The sequence below is a fragment of the Physeter macrocephalus genome, chromosome 4 (assembly GCF_002837175.3).
Source record: "Physeter macrocephalus isolate SW-GA chromosome 4, ASM283717v5, whole genome shotgun sequence".
Classification (NCBI taxonomy): Eukaryota; Metazoa; Chordata; class Mammalia; order Artiodactyla; family Physeteridae; genus Physeter; species Physeter macrocephalus.
The window spans coordinates 60,506,733-60,523,923 of record NC_041217.1 but is presented as its reverse complement, the minus strand read 5'-3'; the positions used below and the strand labels follow the sequence as shown (position 1 = coordinate 60,523,923).

Genomic DNA, 17,191 nt, shown 5'->3' with positions numbered 1-17,191 from the left:
ACTGAACCAACCTTAGCCACTGGGGGCAGACACCAAAAACAACAGGAACTACAAACCTGTAGCCTGCAAAAAGGAGACACCAAACACAGTAAGATAAGCAAAATGAGAAGACAGAGAAACACACAGCAGATGAAGGAGCAAGGTAAAAACCCACCAGACCAAACAAATGAAGAGGAAATAGGCAATCTCCCTGAAAAAGAATTAAGAGTAATGACAGTAAAGATGATCTGAAATCTTGGAAACAGAATGGAGAAAATACAAGAAATGTTTAACAAGGACCTTGACGAACTAAAGGGCAAACAAACAATGATGAACAACACAATAAATGAAATTTAAAATTCTCTAGAAGGAATCAATAGCAGAATAACTGAGGTAGAAGAACAGATAAGTGACCTGGAAGATAAAATAGTGGAAATAACTACTGGAGAGCAGAATAAAGAAAAAAGAATGCAAAGAATTGAGGACAGTCTCAGAGACCTATGGGACAACATTAAACGCCACCAACATTCGAATTACAGGGGTCCCAGAAGAAAAAGAGAAAAAGAAAGGGACTGAGAAAATACTTGAAGAGACACCACCAAACCAGCTTTACAACAAATGCTAAAGGAACTTCTCTAGGCAGGAAACATAAGAGAAGGAAAAGACCTACAATAAAAAACCCAAAACAATTAAGAAAATGGTAATAGGAAAATACATATCGATAATTACCCTTAAATGTAAATGATTAAATGTTCCAACCAAAAGATACAGACTGGCTGAATGAATACAAAATCAAGACCTGTATATATGCTGTCTACAAGAGACCCACTTCAGACCTAGGGACACAGACAGAATGAAAGTGAGGGGATGGAAAAAGATATTCCATGCAAATGGAAATCAAAAGAAAGCTGAAGTAGCAATTCTTATGTCAGACAATATACACTTTAAAATAAACACTAGTACAAGAGACAAAGAAGGACACTACATAATGATCAAGGGATCGATCCAAGAAGAAGATATAACAATTGTAAATATTTATGCATCCAACATAGGAGCACCTCAAAACATAAGGCAAATGCTAACAGCCATAAAAGGGGAAATCGACAGTAACAAAATTATAGTAGGGGACTTTAACACCTCACTTTCACCAATGGACAGATCATCCAAAATGAAAATAAACAAGGAAACACAAGCTTTAAATGATACATTAAACAAGATGGACTTAACTGATATTTATAGGACATTCCATCGAAAAACAACAGAATATAGTTTCTTCTCAAGTAGCCATGGAACATTCTCCAGGATAGATCATATCTTGGGTCACAAATCAAGCCTTGATAAATTTAAGAAAACTGAAATCGTATGAAGTATCTTCCGACCACAATGCTATGAGACTGGATATCAATTACAGAAAAAAATCTGTAAAAGATACAAACAGATGGAAGCTAAACAATACACTACTTAATAACCAAGAGATCACTGAAGAAATCAAAGAGGAAAGCAAAAAATACCTAGAGACAAATGACAATGAAAACACGACGACCCAAAACCTATGGGATGCAGCAAAAGCAGTTCTAAGAGGGAAGTTTATAGCAATATAATCTTACTTTAAGAAACAAGAAACCTCTCAAACAAACAAGGTAACCTTACACCTAAAGCAATCAGAGAAAGAAGAACAAAACAACCCCGAAGTTAGCAGAAGGAAAGAAATCATAAAGATCAGATCAGAAATAAATGAAAAAGAAATGAAGGAAACAATAGCAAAGATCAATAAAACTAAAAGCTGGTTCTTTGAGAAGATAAGCAAAATTGATAAACCATTAGCCAGACTCATCAAGAAAAAAGGAAGAAGACTCAAATCAATAGAATTAGAAATGAAAATGGAGAAGTAACAACCGACACTGCAGAAATAGAAAGGAGCATGAGAGATTACTACAAGCAACCCTATGCCAATAAATGGACAACCTTGAAGAAGTGGACGGAAAACCATATGATCATCTCAATAGATGCAGAAAAAGCTTTCGAAAAAATTCAACACTAATTTATGATAAAAACCTTCCAGAAAGTAGGCACAGAGGGAACTTATCTCAGTATAGTAAAGGCCATATATGACAAACCCACGGCCAACACTGTTCTCAATGGTGAAAAACTGAAACCATTTCCACTAAGATCAGGAACAAGACAAGGTTGCGCACTCTCACCACTATTATTCAAGATAGTTTTGGAAGTGTTAGCCACAGCAATCAGAGAAGAAAAAGAAATAAAAGGAATCCAAATCAGAAAAGAAGTAAAGCTGTCACTGTTTGCAGATGACATGATACTATACATACAGAATCCTAAAGACGCTACCAGAAAACTACTAGAGCTAATCAATGAATTTGGTAGAGTAGCAGGGTACAAAATTAATGCACAGAAATCTGTTGCATTCCTAGACACTAATGATGAAAAATCTGAATGAGAAATTAAAGGAACATTCCCCTTTACCACCGCAACATAAAGAATAAAATACCTAGGAGTAAACCTACCTAAAGAGACAAAAGACCTGTATGCAGAAAACTATAAGACACTGATGAAAGAAATTAAAGATGATACAAACAGATGGAGAGATATACCATGTTCCTGGATTGGAAGAATCAACATTGTGAAAATGACTATACTACCCAAAGTAGTATACAGATTCAATGCAATCCCTATCAAACTACCAGTGGCATTTTTCACAGAACCAGAACAAAAAATTTCACAATTTGTATGGAAACACAAAAGACCCCGAATAGCCTAAGCAATCTTGAGAAAGAAAAATGGAGCTGAAGGAATCAGCCTCCCTGACTTAAGACCATACTACAAAGCTACAGTAATCAAGACAGTATGGTACTGGCACAAAAACAGATATATAGATCAATGGAACAGGATAGAAAGCCCACCTAAACAGACATTTCTCCAAAGAAGATATACAGATTGTCAACAAACACAAGAAAGAATGCTCAATGTCACTAATCATTAGAAAAATGCAACTCAAAACTACATTGAGGTATTACCTCACACCAGTCAGAATAGCCATCATCAAAAAATCTACAAACAATAAATGCTGGAGAGGGTGTGGAGAAAACGAACCCTCTTGCACTGTTGGTGGGAATGTACATTGATACAGCCACTATGGAGAACAGTATGGAGGTTCCTTAAAAAACTAAAACTAGAACTACCATATGACCCAGGTATCCCACTACTGGGCATATACCATAAGAAAACCATAATTCAGAAAGAGTCATGTACCACAGTGTTCATTGCAGCTCTGTTTACAATAGCCAGGACATGGAAGCAACCTAAGTGTCCATCGACAGATGAATGGATAAAGAAGATGTGGCACATATATACAATGGAATATTACTCAGCCATAAAAAGAGACGATATTGAGTTATCTGTAGTGTGGTGGATGGATCTAGAGTCTGTCACACAGAGTGAAGTAGGTCAGAAAGAGAAAAACAAATATCGTATGCTAACACATATATATGGAAGCTAAAAAAAAAAATCGTTATGAAGAACCTAGGCGCAGGACAGGAATAAAGACGCAGACGCAGAGAATGGACTTGAGGACACGGGGAGGGGGAAGGGTAAGCTGAGAAGAAGTGAGAGAGAGGCACTGACATATATACACTACCAAATGTAAAACAGATAGCAAGTGAGAAGCAGTCACATAGCACAGGGAGATCAGCTCGGTGCTTTGTGACCACCTAGAGGGGTGGGATAGGGAGGGTGGGAGGGAGAGGTAAGAGGGAGGAGATATGGGGATATATGTATTTGTATAGCTGATTCACTTTGTTATAAAGCAGAAACTAACACACCACTGTAAAGCAATTATACTCCAATAAAGATGTTGAAAAAAAAAAAAAACCACAAAAAGCAAAAACAGAGTGAAAGACCAAAATAGGAACAAACAACAAGGGCAAGAAATAGAAAACACCAATGAATATGGTAGACATTAATCCAACTATATCAATAATCACTTTGAATGTCAATGTTCTAAATATACTAATCAAAAGACAGATTGTCAGAGTGGATCAAACAATACAACCCAACTATCTGTTGTCTACAAAAAACTCACTTTAAATATAGACTCCCATAGAGTAAAAGTAAATGAATGAAAAAATATATATACCATTCTAACACTAGTCAAAACAAAGCAGGGGTTAACTATAATTTTTTCAGAGGGAGTAGACTTCAAAGTAGGCAAAATTATCAGGGGTAAAAAAGAGCATTACATAATGATAAAGGAATCAACTTTGATGAAGACATAACAATCCTTAATGTGCATGTCTAACTACAGAGGGTCAAAATACGTGAGACAAAAACTGATAGAACTGCAAGGAGAAATAGATGAATCCACAATTATAAATGGAGATAATTAGGCATTGAATATATTATAGTGAATGAAAACATTTAGAGAATACGGAGAAAGAGAGGCATTAAACAAACCATCCCTTAAATAAATGTATGATTACATACATACATACATACATCTGTCCACTCTTCTCATTTCCCACTGCTATCACCTTAGATTGGACCCCTCCATCATCTCTCACCTGGCCTATTGCAATAGCCTCTTACGTCATCTTGCTGTTTTCAATTTTACTCCCTTCCAATCAGCCATCTATGAAGCTGCAAAAATGATCTAAGACATAAATCTGGTCATGTTTCTCCCAAGTTGGAATAATTTCTATATCATCCCACTGCTTAAAGAATTGATTTACTCACTCATTCAACAAATATTTACTGTTTAATGAAAACAGATATGCTGTTAATTTATTTCTTAGAAAATTAAATCAGAATCCCAAACAGCATACAAACAAAAGAGGCAGCTTATAGAAGGACATTTTAACAGTGTATAACCTTTTGCCAAAGATGTTTTTTTTGCTGAATACGTATACACTGTGATTGGAATGTAATTTTTTGTTCAAAACTGAATCTCTGTGTCCATTGAACAATTCTCCTCTTCTCCCTTATCCCAACCTCTGGCAACTACCATTCTACCTTCTGTTTCTAATGTTGCATCCTGACACTGGAAAAGAGATTGTTACAAACTAAGTGCTTTAAGCACCTTCAGCCCTCTAATCAGCCTTTCCAATGTCCTCCCAATTCTCAAAGATGGGAGCTCCGAGGAATATTGGCTTTTCCCAATCCTCCCTCTTAATTGGCTTGGAGAAACATTTCTCCATAATCGGGAATCTCTTCCAGGCCTGACACCAAAGCCACACTCAGTGCTCCACCCACTACTATAAAACAGCCCCTGCCTCGGAGTAATAAACAATTCAAATCGTGGGGATCTCTAATGAACCTCAAGGGGGTTCCTGTCTCTGAATCTATTCCTTCTTGTTTAGGTGTTTGAGAGATACATGCCCTATTCTCCTTAGTTCCTCTATCCCTCTACCCCTACCCATTTATTAAACTAAGACTTCTTAGAGAAGTATAATGCTGGAATTTATTTCTCCCAAAAGGGAGAAATAATTCTAGAAATTGATAGTAGTCATCAAAGTAACCCACCAGGTGAATTAAATGATCCTTCGACATCTTTTGTTTAGTTTCTAACAGAACTAGAGCAGAGTATTGGAAACACTGACCATTTGTCCCTATTGAATCAACTACCACCTTCCTTATATGGGCAAACTGATACTGGCAAAATTCATAGTGCACCTCCCATCAAAATTCAAATAAGCCCCTCAAAACTCTTCCCAGAATTAATCAATATCCTATAAGTATAGAAGCCCTTCAAGGCATAAAACCCATAATAGAAGATTACAAGGCTCAAGGTCTCATTACCCTTTATACTAGCCCCTATAACTCTCCCATTTTTCTGGTGAGAAAACGTAAGGGCCGAGGGTGAAGGTTTGTCCAGGACCTCTGAGCAGTAAATAACACTGTCATCCCTTGACACTGTTGTTCCTAACACTCATACGTTACTAACAGCCATTCCTGCCAGAAGCAATTTTTTTTTTACTCTAATTGATTTATGCAGTGCATTCTTTAGTATTCCAGGTGATGAAGCTAGCTAATACCTTTTTGCCTTCACTTAGGAACAAAAAATTTTCACCTGGACGGTAATGCCTCGGCGTTTTACTAAGAGTTCTATTTATCACAAATTCTGAAGGCTGATCTGGATGATATACAGTTCCCTAGAAACTTATTTACAAAACAGAAGTAGAGTCACGGATGTAGAAAACAAACTTATGGTTACCAGAGGACAAGGGTGGGGAGGGATAAATTGGGAGACTGCGACTGACATATACACACTACTATATATAAAATAGATAACTAATAAGAATCTGCTGTATAGTACAGGGAACTCTACTCAATACTCTGAATGGCCTATCTGGAAAAATAATCTAAAAAAAAAAGAGTAGATATATGTATAACTGATTCACTCTACTGTACACCTGAAACTAACACAACATTGTAAATCAACTATACTCCAATAAAAATTTAAAAAACAAAACAAAACAGAAAAGTTCCCTAAAGGTTCTACTTCGCAATATGTGGATGATTTGCTTCTTTGCTCTCCTTCTCAAGCCTCCTCAAAGGAAGACAGCATTCACTTGCTAAAACTTTTAGCCTTAAAGGCTTAAAGTTGCCAAAGAAAAACTGCAGTTTGCCCAAACCCAGATTCAATATTTAGGGCATCTGATATCAGAAGGAGGGCTAAACCTAGATCTTGACAGACTTCATGATGTCCTAAGTTTCCCAAAACTCAAAACTTAGTGCCAACTGTGAGGTTTTCTTGGTTTGGTTGGTTATTGACGAAACTGGATTCCAAATTTCTCTCTTATGGCCAAATTTCTGTTTTCCTTAACAATAACAACCCCGGCCCAATTTTATGGGAAGAAGGAGACAACATAGCCTTTAAAGGCCTTAAAGGAGAGTTTGATGAACCCACCTGTCTTTGGGCATCCCAATTACCACATCCCCCTTTTTCTTTTTGTATATGAAAAGAAAGGGAACACCCTTGGGGTGCTGACCCAAAAACATCACCCCATAGGGTATTACAGCCAGCAACTGGACCCTGTGGCACAGGGATACCCCCCTTGCCTTATAGCTATTAAGGCCACTGCCCTTTTGGTTAAGGCTACTGAGAAAATCATTATGGGATCCGCTTTAACCATTTTTGTACCTCAGGCAGTAGAAGCTCTACTGAATTCTCATCACACTCAACATTTCTCTGCCAGCTACCTCACCTCCTGTTAAATCCTTTTGTTAGCTGTCCCTCACATCATTCTTCTATGTTGTAATACCTTATCCTGGCTACTCTTCTCCCCCCCATCATTTTCAAAGTCCCTCATGACTGCTTAATGCTGATGAACTAACTCCTGACTCCTCGTGATGATGCCATCAGGTAATAATGCCGACTTCTCATGGTTCGCTGATGGTTCTTTAAAAGGTGACAATGGCGAATACTGTGCTGGGTATGTTATTCCAACTCCTTTTAGCGTTGTGGAGGCAGCATCTTTTTCTATGGCTACTTTGACCCAACAGGCTGAATTATACACCCTTAAACAGGCTTGTACTTTAGCCAAGGATAAAACTGCCAATATTATATTGAGTTGGTCAAAAAAGTTCACTCAGTTAGTGAATACGTTGTTCAATAAAATTCTTGGTGAAAATGAAAAATGTCTTTTATTTTTACTTAAAACCAAAAGAAACTTTTTAGCCAACTCAATACTAATAGTAGATATGCTTTTGGAGTAGCTCATGATTTTGGAATGTTATGGGAGCAATGTGGCTTCCTTACTTCCGGTGGACATAAAATTTTAAAATGGCCCTATGTTCAGAAATTATTAATGCAATACTCTTACCTCCCACTTTCAGCTATTATTAAGATTCTGGGGCATTCTAAACCTGACTCTCTGGAAGCTAGGGGAAATCACCTTGCCGATATTTCTGAAAGGAAGGCTGCCCTTAAAGGAACCAACAGTAGCCAAAGCACTGTCATAGTCCAAAGGGATATTTCCCCAAATGATAATTTAGAAAAACTGGCTAGAGAATCCCAACAATTGGCCTCAGAAAAGGGAAAACAAGATTTGAAATTCAACAACTGTTGGTGTGATAAAAAAGAGAAAGCTCTGGTTTGAACCAAGTAAGAACCCAGTTTTACCCTGGAGTCTAAAATTCCCACTTCTCACCACTGTACATGCATTAAACCATTAATCTACTAAAAAAATGTTAGTCTTCATGGATCAGTATTGATGGGGAAAACATTAAAAAGGCTGCAAAAAATGCCTATCTCACTTGTCCCACTTTTCCAAAGTACAACCCAGGGAAGCCTGTTCATACTGTTCCCAGACATTTTAAACTGCCTAATGGACCATTAGAGATCCAGCAAATGGATTTCACACAGTTTACTCCATCTAATGGATATAAATATGTTTTAGTTATGGTCTGTATGTTTTCACACTGGACCAAAGCCTTCCCTTGCAGACAGGCTACTGCCTCTTCTGCAGATAAATTTCTTTTGGAAAAGATTATCCCTACCTGGGGAAATCCTCCTTAACTTCACAGTGATTGCCCAGGTGCTTCAAAATGTCTATGCTGTTTGGCTAGTTTTACAACACTATTACTGTTCTTACCACCCTCAATCCTCTGGTTTAGTCGAACACACTATGGTATTAAGATTCAACTGGCAAAATTTGTAAAGGCCCTCCAAATACCTTGGCCAAAAGCATTGCGGCTGGTCCTTTTAAATTTCAGGTCTGCCCCTTTTGGAACTCATAAACCCTTAGCCTTTGAGGTAGTCACAAGATGCCCAATGCACTTGGCTTCTGCTTCTTTTGATCTAAAACTGATAAAAGGAGAGATACTCTAATATTGCAAAAGCCTAATTGCTTCTATTAAAAATAATGTTTAGGGAATTCCCTGGTGGTCCAGTGGTTAGGACTCCATGCTTCCACTGGAGGGGGACCGGGTTTGATCCCTGGTCAGGGAACGAAGATCCTGCAAGCCGCGCGGTGCGGCCAAAAAAAAAAAAAAAAAGTTTTGACAGAGCAACCTTTTCACAGTGCGCCCTTGAGAGACAAAAACTTGAAGTATCACATCTTGCAATCTGGAAATTTTGTCTTTTAAAAAAGACACTTCCAGATGAACTCTCTTCAACCTTGCTGGAAAGGCCCCTATCGAGTACTGCTAACCAACGCTTGTGCTGCCAAACTCCCAAGGAATAGACTCTTAGATTCACATGAGATACCTAAAGAAAGCACCAAACCCTGACTGGACCTGCACATAATCTGGTGACCTGAAAGAAAAGATCTCCTGGAATTGACGCAGATGACATCTGATGAAACAGTTTTCCCCAGATATCCAGAAAAGGCTTGTTGGAAGTTTGTTGCTAAACCTTTGATGATGACATAATGCTTCAGGTGATCTCCAATGTCTATGATCTTGATAACATATGGACTTTAGACAAAAAGTACCTTAGAGTTTTCCCTCCTACCCCTCCTTCCTTGTTACTCAAATGTGACCTTAATAGGTTTCTAATCTGTGCACTTTCCCTCCAATGTGAGATGCTACACCCAGCAAGAGTCCTTCATGATACTGAAGGACAACAAGCTAAAACTAGAAAACCTGACTGTTGATCAGCAATGCTTTCAGAGAAAGGTCTTGATCAAAAGGGGGAAATGTTAAAAATTAAAACACAGAAATGTGAATTAAATACAGTTGGGAGTTTGGAAGGGGGAGATCTCATGTCCTGCGACCACATCAGAGCCCAACAGGAAGAAGGAAGACATCTCTTCTTTCCTGAAAAAGACTCAGCCAATGAAAAGCCATACTCTTTATTTACCATAGCCCTCTCACCTTCCTTTTCCTCTCTATGAAAGCATTATCCTTCCCTTGCGGGGGTGGGGTGGGGGAGGGGGAGGCACCTGTGTGTAGCTCATCATGGTTGCAGACTCCAAACTGCAATTCTCTGACTGATCCCAAATAAACGCATCTTTGCTAGAGAAATATCTAGCAGTCTATTTGTTTCAGGTCAACACTGGAAACAACCTAAATGCCTATTAACAGGAAAAAGGATAAATTATGGTATAGTTGTACAATAACTTACAATACAGCAGTAAAGCTGACTGAGCAACAGCTATACATAACAGTATGGATCAATCTTAGTAACATATTGTTGACTGGAAAAAAAGATAGCAAGTCCCATTTATAGTGAGATATCCTTTTTTATAAAGTTCAAAAGTGGGTAAAATAAATTAATACATTGTTTTTGCATTTATGTCTGGTAATTATCTGGTAATTCTTTGTTTTTTAAAGCAAGGCACGATACACATAACATTCAGAAGAATGATTACCACTGGTATAGTGGGCAGGGGGACAGAATGGGGAGGAGTATAGGCAGATCTAAGGAACTAGCAGTTTTCTAGTCCTTGGGTTGGGTGGTGGGTTCATGGGTATTTATTACATTAACAAATAATAAAGAAAATGAGCCAACGATGAATCAACAATGACAGTGTGTCACAAACCAAGAATTATAAAAATACAATTCTCCCTTTCCTCAGATTAGGCCTTTAATAATCCCATTGCCTATGCAAGGCTCTATCACTGCAATTACTGTGTTGTAATTATTTATGCGTGTCTGTGTATCTCACTGAACCAACAGCTCAGAGAGGATGTGTCTTCATTGTCCTTATATCACCAGGATCCACCACAGTGTCTGGTTCACATAGTTTACTGAATTAACTAATCAATACGAAACTGATTATCCAGGAATTTCAAAGTAAAAACATCTCAAAGTATGAGCTATTATTTTATTTTGAAAATAGCATTTAATAGATGGGAAAAGAAAGACAGTGAATCTGAAGGAAGTATATTTGACTTAAGAAAATAAAACCTAGATTCCTGACTTTACATTTTGATCCTTTTCTCTTCCCTGAGTCTTTATATTTTATTTTTAATACTTCATATTCTAGAAAATTCTGTTTCTAAAATGGTCAGCAAAATTTCTTAAGATGTCTCCAAGCTCAAATTAGAAAGTTACATCAATCAGAAAGAGTCTATAAGCCTTATTTTTTAAAAAAGATATTAAACTGGCACATTTCGTAGTTAAAAAAACAACTAGGCCGAACTACAAAAAGACATTCTTAAATAGCACTAAAAATATAAAGTGAATTACTTTGCCTATTGTTTTCAACATGGTAAAAAAAATCCTTTTATAAAACATATTTACATATAGCTAGAGTTGGAAATTCCCTGCCGGTCCAGTGCTTAGGACTCCGTGCCTCCAGTGCAGGGGGCATGTGTTCCATCCCTGGTCAAGGAACTAAGATCCCCCATGCCAGGTGGTGTGGCCAAAAAACAACAACAACAAAACATATAGCTAGAGTGGTAAAATTAATCAATACTATTGAGATTATTAAAATACCTTGTAAAAGAACAAAATATTAGGGTAGAAAAAGATGGCGTAATCAAAGATTAAATCTTTCCATCTTAAAATTCGTTGAGTTTGCAGACTTCCCTGGTGGCACAGTGGTTAAGAATCTGCCTGCCAACGCAAGGGACACGGGTTCAAGCCCTGGTCCAGGAAGATCCCACATGCCGCGGAGCAACTAATCTCATGCGCCACAGCTACTGACTGAGCCTGCGCTCTAGAGCCCACGAGCCACAACTATTGAGCCTGCGTGCCACAGCTACTGAAGCCCGCGTGCCTAGAGTCCGTGCTCCGCAACAAAGAGAAGCCACTGCAGTGAGAAGGCCGCACACCGCAAAGAAGCGTGGCCCCCGCTCGCCGCAACTAGAGAAAAGCCCACGAGCAGCAATGAAGACCCAACGCAGCCAAAAAATAAATAAATAAAAACAAAAATAAGTTGTTTGCATTTATTTACAAAACTTGAGATCGACTTTTTCCATTCAAAGATCAAAATATTAGGTTTTTATAAGCATACGGATGCTATTCTCAATCCCTACCTCTTCCCCTGCCCCCTGCAACAGGAGAGTTTCTGTAATAAATATTTTCTCTATTTTCAGAACAGCTATAAGACTTTGAGATGAGAACCAAGTTGCTATGGTATGTGTCAAAGAAACATTCCCTAGGCAAAGATATTAAAACAAAAGAATAAGTTAAATTCTACTTACTTATGCCTCACTGAATATGCTCATTTTAACTCTAGATACCAGTATACGAAGTTCAAGTCTCTTAATTTATACTATATATACATTTTTCTCATATTAACTTAGTGGTTTTTAGAAAGAAAACCTCATTGACTTGAGCCTCCAAATTTAGAGTTTGTGATTATTCCGAGTTAAGCTCAAATTTACCTTTAAATTATCAATAAAAAAAAGTTTGTTGGCCAAATGAATCTATGAATAGAAATTTAGAAAATATATGTTACTTGTGTTTCTAAAAATAATACTTTTAAGTTCTTTAAAGCACTTGTTTATAGCAAAAGCCATGTTAGTGTTACTAAATCATCTACTGTCACCAACAAAGTCTCTGGATTGGAATTTCAGTCATTTCAACACATACCTTTTACAAGTATCCGAAATAAGAGAGGTGGATGAGTTGCTAGAGAATCTTGCTGTTTCTAGTCCTTTTGTGTCTGGGTGGTGGGGGGCAGATTGTATTCTTTGCCTCAAAACGTGTTAGTAAATAAAAATAAAGGATAGCAGGACTGATGCTGCTACCTCTAAAGAGAACTTGACCTTTGTAATGTTTCCTCCATTATTCTGCCTGTCTGAGACACTGAACCCTGATGTACCTGCTTGCCTAGACGGTCTGTACAAATAATGTGATTCATGGTGAACACCAACTTTCCTTCAGGGTCTGGAATTTAGGGGGTTGTGGTTGGGTGCAGAGGGTGCCTATATGATCAGCCCCAATAAAACTGCTGGATTTCGAGTCTTAGTTAAGCAGGCTTCTCTGGGCAGAAACACAACACAAGTGTTAACTGCATTTTATTGCTGGAAGAATGAGCACATTGTATGGACCACACTGGGTGGGAGAATGTTGGAAGCTTATGCTTGGATTCTTCCAGATTCCATCTGATGTGTTTTTCCCTTGTCATAATAAACTATAGCCATGATTACAAGTGACTCTTAGTTCTGTGAGTCTTTCTAGCAAGTCATCAAATGTGTGGGAATGTTGTCAGACTCCTAAAAAAGTAATTCATAGCTTTTCATTTATTTCAAATTTTAAGCAGCAGAAGAAGAAGACAATAAGCCAGACTATCTAAGGAAATATGAATAAAAATTTAGTTAGCTATAGTTTTAGATAAAAAGGTGTCTTCTTTGTCAACTTTTATTTATGTATTCATGTATGTAGTATGCTGGCCTTATAGGTGCTTACATCTTACATAGGGAAACATATACACACATATACACAATAAAGTGTTACAGGTAGCATAACAGATACATATAAAGGCACACAGAAGATATGTTCAATCCTACTTGGGATTATGCAATGTATAGCCAGGAAAAATTTCAAAAAAGAGCAGTTTAAGATGCATGTTGAGGGGACTTCCCTGGTGGTCCAGTGGTTAAGAATCCGCCTTCCAATGCCGGGGACACGGGTTGGATCCCTGGTCGGGGAACCAAGATCCCACATGCCACGGGGCAACTAAGCCTGCATGCCGCAACTAGAGAGCCTGCACACCACAACTACTGAGCCCGCATGCTCTGGAGCCCATGCGCCACAACTAGAGAGAAGCCCATGTGCCGCAACTAAGACCCGACGCAGCCAAAAATCAATCAATCAATAAATATTTTTTTTAAAAAAGATGCATGTTGAAAGTTGAGGTGGCCAAAATGATGATGATGGTGATGGTAATAGGAGGTCATTTCAGTTAGAGGGCACAGAGTAAGATATGGAGGCATAAGGTGTATTCAGAGACACTCTGAATATGGCTGATGTAGAGAGTATGAGCAATTCTTGGCAACAGCCATAACACAGAATGCCTTCCACTTCAACGTTTTAGCGTTTCTATAACTCATTTAGAGCGACATGGTACTTTTAGGTTGCAATCTTCACTGTAAAAGTAGAAATTGGCTTTGAGCGCTTAGGATGCAGGGTATAAATGAGAAAATCAAAAAGCCCTGAAACAAATTCCATTCTACTATTATTTAATAAGAAAGTGCTAATTACCAACAGACTAATTTGCAAAAAGTTAACTCCAAATATACCTTAATGTTAAAAAAGTCTATTAACACCAGCACGAAAGCAAAAACAATTTTGAGATGTTTATATGAGAATCCTTGTGAGAATGGGACGTAACCAGGGATTTCTATGTAGCTACAATATTTTTGGCTTATTTCATCATTTCTTTATTCCCCATGAGGAACTCTACTAATTTTACATTTCTGATTGTTGCTATATATTGTTTTATATTCCACTTTGTTTTAGAAACATATGATAAATAACAGACATGTGCCACTAGAATTAGGTACAAGGTCGATTTTGTCAGTAACCCAGGTTTTGGGTAAATGAATAATAGAACTGAGGTTCACTTTAAAGTTACATTTAAAAATGTACCCCCTTGGGGCTTCCCTGGTGGCGCAGTGGTTGAGAGTCCGCCTGCCGATGCAGGGGACACGGGTTCGTGCCCCGGTCCGGGAAGATCCCACATGCCGCGGAGCGGCTGGGCCCGTGAGCCGTGGCCGCTGGGCCTGCGCGTCCGGAGCCTGTGCTCCGCAACGGGAGAGGCCACAACAGTGAGAGGCCCGCGTACCGCAAAAAAAAAAAAAAAAAAAAATGTACCCCCTTGTTAGTCTTCAAATTACAGAAGTGTTTGAGAGTTATGTATCACTGGACATGTGATACTAAGTTACTAACCAATTTATGAGAAAACTGCTTTCTTTAAAAAAATCAGAATCTTAAAACTATGCACAGAATTAGACTCAAGTCCATTTTTTGTTACTGATCTCAAGGAAAAGGAGTATTTTTGAATAATACCAAAAAGTTGCTAATTGTTACCTCCAATCAAGTTTTAGAAAAACATAAGTTTCATTTTTCAACAAGAGTCAAAGCAAGTAACTAATATTTAAAATACATCATTTCAGATTATAGTGACTTTATCATATGACACACTTGAAGTGAACATCAATTATATCTGCACACAGGAAATTTCTTTTCATTCTATTCCCATGCAGTGCATGCAGCTAAATATAGATTGTGAAAAGCAACCCGCTTTATAATACTTAGCACTTAGAGTTCAGTTAAGTTCAAAGAAGTATTAACTGTTAATAGGAAAGGTGGTTAGCTGTGGAAAAAGAGGACCTGGCAAATTCATCATAAAGAAAAAGTAAAATAATGAAGGAACATACTGAATTACCTCATTATTCTATCACCTATTGTTGTTCCTCTGATATTAAATCTAGTGAAGGGAACACAATAACTAAAGTCACTCACAAAGACTTCAAAGAACCAAATATTTAAAGCATTAAGGCCACCACTTTTATCATTAATCATCTAAATCTAAAATACTTTTGTTTCCCTTTGTGACTTAGGGTATTATGTGAGACTATGTCATTCAACTAAATGTGTATGAGCAAATTAAGGAAACAGAAACACTCATTGAAGATAAGATTAGAAGGAAGACATTGCACTTAATCCCTTTTATCTTTTAAAAAAATTAGAACCTAACCCTGTTAGGTTCAGATTCATATTATCAATACCCTCAACTGGAACACACTAGCTCCCCAGGGCTGAGCTGCTCTTTGGGAACTAAATAATTAAGCCCTGAGTTGACTCATTTGTCCTAACCATAAGACTGTATAACCAGCAAGCAAAGAATAACAGAGCTTTTAACTCCCTAGGAGTTCAGTTCTTTCTCTATGATTACTTTTCCTCTGCAATTTTAATAAAGAATAAACTTGAATCACTAGAAATACTGAAAAAGTGATTATAATGATGACTAAATAGATGATAGCAAACTTACAGTATGCAAAGAATTTTGGCTTTAAAAATGAAGGCCATGTTCCATAGAGTCCAGAGTAGGTAAATGGAACCAAATTTCTATGCAAATAAATATTTTTTTAAAAGTAACTAACAGGCAATATACGGTTAATATCTTTAATCTTTACATAAAAAATCTTTACAGTATCTTAATTGAGTCTTTTAACTAAAAACTATTCAAGACTATGTGAGAACTTTTTCAGGAAGCTTACTTAGATACTTGTCTTTTTTTTAGAGAGCAAAAAACCTCTTGGGTTTGGCAAGAGGAAGAACTATCAGCCAGGCCATCATTCTGTTTACTAGAAGATGGATTTGGCGCCGTGAAAACAGTTTACATGAAGACCATCTAAATAATAAACCTGACCACTTTCCTTTCATTCCAAGGGCACCTGTTTATGTTTCTAAATCCAATATATAAAATCACTAAGAGAAACACATACTACTTTCACTTATTGCTTTTTTTAATACCATATTAGAAAGTATATGTTTGATTAATTGTTTCTTTCTTCAATTTAGTTTCCATTTAATGTTCTGTGTTCCTGCTGTAGACAAAGTTAAAGGGGACCAAACGTGGTGATTCATAGATTTCACAGTTTTAAACTTTGGTTATCTGTCCATAGAGTCATTTTACCATACACTATAGCTTGGTTTCTCTCTATAAGACTTATTTGCTATAAAGCAGGGATCAGCGAACTACGGCTCTTGGGGCAAATCTGGCCAGCTGCCTGTTATTGTAATGGACCATAGAAGAATAACAGTTTTTACATTTGTAAATGGTTACATTTTTTAAATGATTATAGAAGTGCCTATATAACTGCCTCCATTTTGCCTCTTGGCCAACAAAGACTAAAATATTTACTATCTGGCTTTTTAGGAAACAGTCTTTTGACCTCTGCTATAGAGAGTCCCAGTTATATTTATACCGAGACTAGCTATAGTTAATGAGCAGAGCATTCCATTTTAAAATACCTATGTTAGTTGTTAAGGCCTTTATTTTCTAAGACATTTCCTTCTCATGCTTGCTCTCAGCTCAAAAATGAAAATCTGGGTCATATTTATTTAACCAAATTATAAGAATGCAAATCTTTATTAAAAAATCATAACTTTGCATTGCAAAGAACAGTTTTGATATTTTTATTAAATGTGTTGAAAATGGCTTAGCTATAAACTTCTTAGGTTTCATTTAAAAAATTAAATGTGTGGCAAAAAAATTATGAGATCCACTATGTAATTCTTCATACAAATTAAAGTACAGATCTAAGTGTATATATACTCTTTTACCATTTTCAA

General features: G+C 37.3%; 1 protein-coding gene across 7 annotated transcripts in view; it reads right to left on the bottom strand.

Moving 5' to 3' along the window:
- The window catches only part of DCAF6 (DDB1 and CUL4 associated factor 6), a 170,259-nt gene that overhangs the window by 22,048 nt on the left and 131,020 nt on the right, over window positions 1-17,191 (bottom strand). For 4 of the 7 annotated variants that reach the window (XM_024116668.3, XM_024116670.2, XM_024116672.3 and 1 more), the window contains one exon: window positions 15,279-15,320. The exons of the other annotated variants lie outside the window; for them this stretch is intronic. In XM_024116668.3, coding sequence (XP_023972436.1) covers window positions 15,279-15,320 — 42 coding nt within the window. The remainder of the gene's footprint in view (window positions 1-15,278; window positions 15,321-17,191) is intronic. 7 annotated transcript variants of the gene reach the window in all.